This window comes from Drosophila erecta, unplaced genomic scaffold, assembly GCF_003286155.1.
Source record: "Drosophila erecta strain 14021-0224.00,06,07 unplaced genomic scaffold, DereRS2 tig00000126-arrow-pilon, whole genome shotgun sequence".
Classification (NCBI taxonomy): Eukaryota; Metazoa; Arthropoda; class Insecta; order Diptera; family Drosophilidae; genus Drosophila; species Drosophila erecta.
The window spans coordinates 606,144-617,088 of record NW_020825209.1 but is presented as its reverse complement, the minus strand read 5'-3'; the positions used below and the strand labels follow the sequence as shown (position 1 = coordinate 617,088).

The 10,945-nt window shown below is 37.2% G+C and overlaps 1 protein-coding gene across 1 annotated transcript; it reads left to right on the top strand.

Moving 5' to 3' along the window:
* The first annotated feature begins 532 nt into the window (after positions 1-532).
* LOC113564494 (SET domain-containing protein SmydA-8) lies at positions 533-1,521 on the top strand. The gene has a single exon (XM_026981900.1). It carries the CDS (start codon positions 592-594, stop codon positions 1,519-1,521), a length of 930 nt encoding a protein of 309 aa, XP_026837701.1. The 5' UTR covers positions 533-591.
* Positions 1,522-10,945: the final 9,424 nt, after the last annotated feature.

Here is a 10,945-nt window from a genome sequence, read left to right as displayed (position 1 = left end):
GAACCGAATGTGACCCGCCTGACTTCCTTTCGCGTTGCATTTTCGTTGGCGCCTGAAAGTATGCTACGATTATTGCTCTTTTGTAGGGCGTTTCCGCACAATGCGTATTCGCCATGTTGGCTTGAAACAACCAATTGCGTACTGCAGGAAGTAAAGCATATTACGTATACGTAAGTGGCTGCAAGTACGCTAATCAAACGCAATGTTGCTTATCACAGATAATATGCGTTGGGAAAAATAAAGGCTAATACAGGCTAATACGGAATTCAGTACATGCAAGACTAAATCAGGCATCATTTTATTTATTGCTAGAAAGTACATATAAATGTTTGAACAATGATACAATGACCTCAATGGGCTAACAATAATTCCAATAAAAGGCTAGTGTTTATTTTTCGACGGCCGCATATCCGCCAGCTGTGCCTGTCCAGCGAGCAGTCGGGAAATCCGAGAGCCACCAGACTATAATTAGCTGTCACTCCGAGAAAAGCGAGAAAACTCGCACGATCAGAGAGTTTCCGCTGCGGCGGCGGTCAGTAGCGTTTCGATTATCGACGGAATCGAGAGAGAGTTGCCCTTACTGCAGCCGACATGTCCACTAGCACACATGTTCCAGAGGAACCGAGATCCTCGAACCAAATGACCATCAGTGCCTCCACGCAGGAGCTAGCCGAGCTGATAAACATTCACTTGGGTGAACTGCGACCGCAGGATCCCTCTTGGCGGGTGGCCGACTCACCCATATCCGGCAGGGGCATCTTTGCCACCAGGGAAATTGCCCCTGGCGAGGAGCTCTTCCGGGAGCACACGTTGCTGGTGGGTCCAACAGCTCATCGGTCCACTAATCTGCGCACTTGCACCCTCTGCTACCGCCTGATTCCGGGCTCCACGGACTCGGCAGCCCTCTGCCCGGCCGGATGCGGCTTACCAGTTTGCTCGGAGTGTCGGGACTCCTCGCGTCACGACCTGGAGTGCAAGCTCTTTCGCAAGTGGAAGCCACTGGAGAGCCAGAGAATCGAACCGCGCGCCCTGAGAATTCTTAGTGTTGTGCGATGCTTCTTTCTGGACGAAGCCGCCCGGAAGTTGCTGTATGCCATGCAGGCCAATATGGATCGCTACTATATGCAGGAGGTCCAACGGGCTGCCGATTGCTTTGAGCACTTTCCGCGGGAGCAGGACATGTTGGACTACTTCTACCGCACCATCTGCGCCTTCAACACCAATGCCTTCGAAAGCCGGAGCAATGTGGATGGCCACGAGGTGTTGGTGAGGGCGCTGTTCCCTTTGGCTGGACTCCTGAACCACCAGTGCACCCCGAATGCAGCGCACCATTTCGAAAACGGAGAAACCATTGTGGTGTGCGCCACTGAAAGGATTCCAGCTGGAGCCGAGATCACCATGTCGTACGCCAAGTTGCTTTGGTCAACGCTGGCTAGGAAAATATTCCTCGGAATGACTAAGCACTTCATCTGCAAGTGCGTCCGATGCCAAGATCCCACGGTGAGTTTACTTGTTAGCTGATTTTTCCGTTTGGATGAGGCACTGCATCGCAAGCGGGCCAATGGGAGCGGCAGTGTCACTATCGTCGAGAACTGCCACCGAAATAGCTCAGTCGATAGGGCCGAAAAATGTCATCACAGGGGCATACGAGAAGGGGACTTTCTACATAGTAATTTACGATTCTCAGCAGCTCTGTGCTGCTGACTGCTTACTGGGAAACTCTTTGCAGCAACTAGATGCCAATTTTTATATATACATTCATGTTACCAAAATGAAAGTGCGCTATATAAACTACTTTTAAGATCTTGAGATTGGCTTTGAAATGCTTTGCTGCTGGAAATAAAGCCCCTTGTTAGACGCCCCTGGATTTAGGCCAGGGAATGCAAGTGTGCGCGTGAGAGAAACATCCGATGAGCAATAAATCAATGCGATTAAGTGAATGATTAAGTCAAGGCAGCTGGCCGAAAGCGAAAGCACAAGAAGATCCCAAAACGCGTCACATTGAGGATCTGCCTTCAGTGAGTACTGATTTTGTTGTGAAGAAAAGCTCACAGACGAGTAATCGGGATACCATATTCCTGAACGAACCAAATAAGAGTGCATGTCACCACATAGAAGTATTTCGATACCATCACAATAACTTCCTTTTTTTAATGACATCTTCTTGGAACTAAGATTGGCTACCGCACTGGGGGCAATAACCAAGTAAACTGTTCGCCCACAATGTAGTAGCCGGTGTATTTTATTGTATGATTCAATTCGGGCAGTCTGCCAATACTGCCACATTGGAGGCGCTCCAACTAGTTTAAGTACCCACACACACAAGCCCACACTGAATTACTTATATACGAATTCGGATACTGTCAAAGATCGCATATCACGTCAAAACAGCCTTTTTCCTCCCTTCTCTTCAATACCCCATTGACCCAGTCGCACGTCAATCTACTAAAATACTAGTTTTTCCTTTTGTTTTCGCTCGCTCTGTGCGCCTTTAAATATAAAATTGTAGCACAAATTCTTTAAAACTTAAACGGAATACCCAGAAAGCGGCCTAGCGATAAAGAATCATTTGAAATTTGTCGAGTATTTCGTTCCGTTTGGGGGAAAAAGTTTTCTATGCTCTGCTCATTACACTAGGTAATGTATTTGTAGAGGCACATATGTCACATTGGCCACAATCTGAAATTTCCGTTCGCCTGGTAATTTCAACCAAAAAAAATGTATCTATTTTCGAACCAAAAAACACAATAAATAATGTTTTTAACTTGGCCAAAAGGGCTAAATGAAGACATTCTGAAAATTATTTGACAATTATTTTAATGCCATCGACAAAATACTGATTATTTCCTACCAAAAAAACACAAATTAGAAAAATTCCATTTTTCCATCTTCGATCAATCATCAAAATTTCAAAAAAATTCCAAAAAATTTACATATTTTTGTTTGAACACAGGACGATAGGAAATTTTGTTACAAATTCAACAAGGTATGACATTCTAGCTTTGGACAATTATTTTTAATGCTATCGACAAAATACTGATTATTTTCTACCAAAAAAACACAAAATAGAAAAATTCCATTTTTCCATCTTCGATCCATCGCCTGATTATGATCGCCTGGTCATTCAAACCGAAAAATCTCACAATTTTGCCTACAAAATGTAAATTTTTATAGCAAATTGTAGATTTTTCGGCTTGAATTACCAGGCGATCATAATCAGCAGCAGGCTGCTACAGAAAACCAAACGATCGTTGGTCACCTTCTGGAGTTCCTGTTCGCCTGGTAATTCAAACCGAAAAATCTCACAATTTTGCCTGCAAAATGTAAATATCTATGGCAAATTGTAGAGTTTTCGGCTTGAATTACCAGGCGATCATAATCAGCAGCAGGCTGCTACCGAAAACCAAACAATCGTGGTCACCTTCTGGAATTCCTGTTCGCCTGTTAATTCAAACCGAAAAATCTACAACTTTTTATGGGAAATTGTAGATTTTTCGGCTTGAATTACCAGGCGATCATAATAAGTAGCTGGCTGCTACCGAAAACCAAAAGATCATTGGTCACCTTCTGGAGTTCCTGTTCGCCTGGTAAGATAGTGAATTTTGTTACAAATTCAACGAGGTATGACATTCTAGTATTGGACAATTATTTTGAATGCTATCGACAAAATACTGATTATTTCGTACCAAAAAAAACACAAAATAAAAAATTGCCATTTTTCTATTTTCCATCATCAAAATTTGCGAAAAATGGCAAAAAATTATAGTTTTTTTGTTTAAATGCAGATCGATAGGAAATTTTATTACGAATTCAACGAGGTATGACATTCTAGTCTTGGACAATTATTTTTATTGCTATCGACAAAATACTGATAATTTCGTACCAAAAAAAAAAAAACAAATTAGAAACTTTCCATTTTTCCATCTTCGATCCATCATCAAAATTTCCAAAAAATTGAAAAAAATTTTAATTTTTTTGTTTGAACACAGGACGATAGGAAATTTTGTTACAAATTCAAGAAGGTATGACATTCTAGCTTTGGACAATTATTTTTAATGCTATCGACAAAATACTGATTATTTACTACCAAAAAAACACAAAATAGAAAAATTCCATTTTGCCATCTTCAATCCATCATCAAAATTTCAAAAAAATTGAAAAAAATTTTAATTTTTTTGTTTGAACACAGGACGATAGGAAATTTTGTTACAAATTCAACAAGGTATGACATTCTAGCTTTGGACAATTATTTTTAATGCTATCGACAAAATACTGATTATTTTCTACCAAAAAAACACAAAATAGAATAATTCCATTTTTCCATCTTCGATCCATTGCCTGATTATGATCGCCTGGTCATTCAAACCGAAAAATCTCACAATTTTGCCTACAAAATGTAAATTTTTATAGCAAATTGTAGAGTTTTCGGCTTGAATTACCAGGCGATCATAATCAGCAGCAGGCTGCTACAGAAAACCAAACGATCGTTGGTCACCTTCTGGAGTTCCTGTTCGCCTGGTAATTCAAACCGAAAAATCTCACAATTTTGCCTGCAAAATGTAAATATCTATGGCAAATTGTAGAGTTTTCGGCTTGAATTACCAGGCGATCATAATCAGCAGCAGGCTGCTACCGAAAACCAAACAATCGTGGTCACCTTCTGGAATTCCTGTTCGCCTGTTAATTCAAACCGAAAAATCTACAACTTTTTATGGGAAATTGTAGATTTTTCGGCTTGAATTACCAGGCGATCATAATAAGTAGCTGGCTGCTACCGAAAACCAAAAGATCGTGGTCACCTTCTGGAGTTCCTGTTCGCCTGGTAATTCAAACCGGAAAATCTCACAATTTTGCCTGCAAAATGTAAATATCTATGGCAAATTGTAGAGTTTTCGGTTTGAATTACCAGGCGATCATAATCAGCAGCAGGCTGCTACAGAAAACCAAACGATCGTTGGTCACCTTCTGGAGTTCCTGTTCGCCTGGTAATTCAAACCGAAAAATCTCACAATTTTGCCTGCAAAATGTAAATATCTATGGCAAATTGTAGAGTTTTCGGCTTGAATTACCAGGCGATCATAATCAGAAGCAGGCTGCTACAGAAAACCAAACGATCGTTGGTCACCTTCTGGAGTTCCTGTTCGCCTGGTAATTCAAACCGAAAAATCTCACAATTTTGCCTGCAAAATGTAAATTTGTATGGAAATTTTTATGGATTTTTCGGTTTGAATTACCAGGCGATCATAATCAGTAGCAGGTTGCTACCGAAAAACAAAAGAACATGGTCACCTTCTAGAGTTCCTGTTCGCCTGGTAATTCAAACCGAAAAATCTACAACTTTTTATGGCAAATTGTAGAGTTTTCGGCTTGAATTACCAAGCGATCATAATCAGCAGCAGGCTGCTACCGAAAACCAAACGATCGTTGGTCACCTTCTGGAGTTCCTGTTCGCCTGGTAATTCAAACCGAAAAATCTCACAATTTTGCCTGCAAAATGTAAATATCTATGGCAAATTGTAGAGTTTTCGGCTTGAATTACCAGGCGATCATAATCAGCAGCAGGCTGCTACCGAAAACCAAACGATCGTTGGTCACCTTCTGGAGTTCCTGTTCGCCTGGTAATTCAAACCGAAAAATCTACAACATTTAATGGCAAATTGTAGAGTTTTCGGCTTGAATTACCAGGCGATCATAATCAGCAGCAGGCTGCTACAGAAAACCAATCGATCGTTGGTCACCTTCTGGAGTTCCTGTTCGCCTGGTAATTCAAACCGAAAAATCTCACAATTTTGCCTGCAAAATGTAAATTTGTATGGAAATGTTTATGGATTTTTCGGTTTGAATTACCAGGCGATCATAATCAGTAGCAGGTTGCTACCGAAAACCAAAAAAACAAAGGTCACCTTCTGGAATTCCTGTTCGCCTGGTAATTCAAACCGAAAAATCTCACAATTTTTCCTACAAAATTTACATTTTTATGGCAAATTGAAGATTTTTCGGCATGAATTACCAGGCGATCATAATAAGTAGCAGGCTGCTACCGAAAACCAAAAGATCATTGGTCACCTTCTGGAGTTCCTGTTCGCCTGGTAAGATAGGGAATTTCATTACGAATTCAACGAGGTATGACATTCTAGTCTTGGACAATTATTTTTAATGCTATCGACAAAATACTGATAATTTCGTACCAAAAAAAAAAAAACAGAAAATAAAAAATTGCCATTTTTCTATTTTCCATCATCAAAATTTGCGAAAAATGGCAAAAAATTATAATTTTTTTGTTTAAATACAGATCGATAGGGAATTTTATTACGAATTCAACGAGGTATGACATTCTAGTCTTGGACAATTATTTTTAATGCTATCGACAAAATACTGATTATTTCGTACCAAAAAAGAACACAAAATAAAAAATTTCCATTTTTCCATTTTCCATCATCAAAATTTGCGAAAAATGGCAAAAAATTATAATTTTTTTGTTTGAACACAGGACGATAGGAAATTTTGTTACAAATTCAACAAGGTATGACATTCTAGCTTTGGACAATTATTTTTAATGCTATCGACAAAATACTGATTATTTACTACCAAAAAAACACAAAATAGAAAAATTCCATTTTGCCATCTTCGATCCATCATCAAAATTTCAAAAAAATTGCAAAAAAATTTAAATTTTTTTGTTTGAACACAGGACGATAGGAAATTTTGTTACAAATTCAACAAGGTATGACATTCTAGCTTTGGACAATTATTTTTAATGCTATCGACAAAATACTGATTATTTCGTACCAAAAAAGAACACAAAATAAAAAATTTCCATTTTTCCATTTTCCATCATCAAAATTTGCGAAAAATGGCAAAAAATTATAATTTTTTTGTTTGAACACAGGACGATAGGAAATTTTGTTACAAATTCAACAAGGTATGACATTCTAGCTTTGGACAATTATTTTTAATGCTATCGACAAAATACTGATTATTTACTACCAAAAAAACACAAAATAGAAAAATTCCATTTTGCCATCTTCGATCCATCATCAAAATTTCAAAAAAATTGCAAAAAATTTAAATTTTTTTGTTTGAACACAGGACGATAGGAAATTTTGTTACAAATTCAACAAGGTATGACATTCTAGCTTTGGACAATTATTTTTAATGCTATCGACAAAATACTGATTATTTTCTACCAAAAAAACACAAAATAGAAAAATTCCATTTTTCCATCTTCGATCCATCGCCTGATTATGATCGCCTGGTCATTCAAACCGAAAAATCTCACAATTTTGCCTGCAAAATGTAAATATCTATGGCAAATTGTAGAGTTTTCGGCTTGAATTACCAGGCGATCATAATCAGAAGCAGGCTGCTACAGAAAACCAAACGATCGTTGGTCACCTTCTGGAGTTCCTGTTCGCCTGGTAATTCAAACCGAAAAATCTCACAATTTTGCCTGCAAAATGTAAATTTGTATGGAAATTTTTATGGATTTTTCGGTTTGAATTACCAGGCGATCATAATCAGTAGCAGGTTGCTACCGAAAAACAAAAGAACATGGTCACCTTCTAGAGTTCCTGTTCGCCTGGTAATTCAAACCGAAAAATCTACAACTTTTTATGGCAAATTGTAGAGTTTTCGGCTTGAATTACCAAGCGATCATAATCAGCAGCAGGCTGCTACCGAAAACCAAACGATCGTTGGTCACCTTCTGGAGTTCCTGTTCGCCTGGTAATTCAAACCGAAAAATCTCACAATTTTGCCTGCAAAATGTAAATATCTATGGCAAATTGTAGAGTTTTCGGCTTGAATTACCAGGCGATCATAATCAGCAGCAGGCTGCTACCGAAAACCAAACGATCGTTGGTCACCTTCTGGAGTTCCTGTTCGCCTGGTAATTCAAACCGAAAAATCTACAACATTTAATGGCAAATTGTAGAGTTTTCGGCTTGAATTACCAGGCGATCATAATCAGCAGCAGGCTGCTACAGAAAACCAATCGATCGTTGGTCACCTTCTGGAGTTCCTGTTCGCCTGGTAATTCAAACCGAAAAATCTCACAATTTTGCCTGCAAAATGTAAATTTGTATGGAAATGTTTATGGATTCTTCGGTTTGAATTACCAGGCGATCATAATCAGTAGCAGGTTGCTACCGAAAACCAAAAAAACAAAGGTCACCTTCTGGAATTCCTGTTCGCCTGGTAATTCAAACCGAAAAATCTCACAATTTTTCCTACAAAATTTACATTTTTATGGCAAATTGAAGATTTTTCGGCATGAATTACCAGGCGATCATAATAAGTAGCAGGCTGCTACCGAAAACCAAAAGATCATTGGTCACCTTCTGGAGTTCCTGTTCGCCTGGTAAGATAGGGAATTTCATTACGAATTCAACGAGGTATGACATTCTAGTCTTGGACAATTATTTTTAATGCTATCGACAAAATACTGATAATTTCGTACCAAAAAAAAAAAAAAAAACAGAAAATAAAAAATTGCCATTTTTCTATTTTCCATCATCAAAATTTGCGAAAAATGGCAAAAAATTATAATTTTTTTGTTTAAATACAGATCGATAGGGAATTTTATTACGAATTCAACGAGGTATGACATTCTAGTCTTGGACAATTATTTTTAATGCTATCGACAAAATACTGATTATTTCGTACCAAAAAAGAACACAAAATAAAAAATTTCCATTTTTCCATTTTCCATCATCAAAATTTGCGAAAAATGGCAGAAAATTATAATTTTTTTGTTTGAACACAGGACGATAGGAAATTTTGTTACAAATTCAACAAGGTATGACATTCTAGCTTTGGACAATTATTTTTAATGCTATCGACAAAATACTGATTATTTACTACCAAAAAAACACAAAATAGAAAAATTCCATTTTGCCATCTTCGATCCATCATCAAAATTTCAAAAAAATTGCAAAAAAATTTAAATTTTTTTGTTTGAACACAGGACGATAGGAAATTTTGTTACAAATTCAACAAGGTATGACATTCTAGCTTTGGACAATTATTTTTAATGCTATCGACAAAATACTGATTATTTTCTACAAAAAAAACACAAAATAGAAAAATTCCATTTTTCCATCTTCGATCCATCGCCTGATTATGATCGCCTGGTCATTCAAACCGAAAAATCTCACAATTTTGCCTGCAAAATGTAAATATCTATGGCAATTGTAGAGTTTTCGGCTTGAATTACCAGGCGATCATAATCAGAAGCAGGCTGCTACAGAAAACCAAACGATCGTTGGTCACCTTCTGGAGTTCCTGTTCGCCTGGTAATTCAAACCGAAAAATCTCACAATTTTGCCTGCAAAATGTAAATTTGTATGGAAATTTTTATGGATTTTTCGGTTTGAATTACCAGGCGATCATAATCAGTAGCAGGTTGCTACCGAAAAACAAAAGAACATGGTCACCTTCTAGAGTTCCTGTTCGCCTGGTAATTCAAACCGAAAAATCTACAACTTTTTATGGCAAATTGTAGAGTTTTCGGCTTGAATTACCAGGCGATCATAATCAGCAGCAGGCTGCTACAGAAAACCAATCGATCGTTGGTCACCTTCTGGAGTTCCTGTTCGCCTGGTAATTCAAACCGAAAAATCTCACAATTTTGCCTGCAAAATGTAAATTTGTATGGAAATTTTTATGGATTTTTCGGTTTGAATTACCAGGCGATCATAATCAGTAGCAGGTTGCTACCGAAAAACAAAAGAACATGGTCACCTTCTAGAGTTCCTGTTCGCCTGGTAATTCAAACCGAAAAATCTACAACATTTAATGGCAAATTGTAGAGTTTTCGGCTTGAATTACCAGGCGATCATAATCAGCAGCAGGCTGCTACCGAAAACCAAAAAAACAAAGGTCACCTTCTGGAATTCCTGTTCGCCTGGTAATTCAAACCGAAAAATCTCACAATTTTTCCTACAAAATTTACATTTTTATGGCAAATTGAAGATTTTTCGGCATGAATTACCAGGCGATCATAATAAGTAGCAGGCTGCTACCGAAAACCAAAAGATCATTGGTCACCTTCTGGAGTTCCTGTTCGCCTGGTAAGATAGGGAATTTCATTACGAATTCAACGAGGTATGACATTCTAGTCTTGGACAATTATTTTTAATGCTATCGACAAAATACTGATAATTTCGTACCAAAAAAAAACAGAAAATAAAAAATTGCCATTTTTCTATTTTCCATCATCAAAATTTGCGAAAAATGGCAAAAAATTATAATTTTTTTGTTTAAATACAGATCGATAGGGAATTGTATTACGAATTCAACGAGGTATGACATTCTAGTCTTGGACAATTATTTTTAATGCTATCGACAAAATACTGATTATTTCGTACCAAAAAAGAACACAAAATAAAAAATTTCCATTTTTCCATTTTCCATCATCAAAATTTGCGAAAAATGGCAAAAAATTATAATTTTTTTGTTTAAATACAGATCGATAGGGAATTTTGTTACAAATTCAACAAGGTATGACATTCTAGTATTGGACAATTATTTTCAATGCCATCGACAAAATACTGATTATTTACTACCAAAAAGACACAAAATAGAAAAATTCCATTTTGCCATCTTCAATCCATAATCAAAATTTCAAAAAAATTGAAAAAAAATTTAAATTTTTTTGTTTGAACACAGGACGATAGGAAATTTTGTTACAAATTCAACAAGGTATGACATTCTAGCTTTGGACAATTATTTTTAATGTCATCGACAAAATACTGATTATTTTTTACCAAAAAAAGACAAAGTAGAATAAAGGGGGCAAAGCTAAAATGAAGATTTGAAGATGAAGTTTTGTACCGCCAATAAACATAGCTAACTATTCCAATTATTTATTTTGTAGGTTTTCTCGAATTTGCGATAATTTTCGCTATTGTGCCAAGTCTGAGGCACTGACCCATTTGGCCTCGAT

Coding starts and splice junctions, on each gene's coding strand:
- LOC113564494 (XM_026981900.1), top strand. CDS start 592: ATGTCCACTAGCACACATGTTCCAGAGGAACCGAGATCCTCGAACCAA.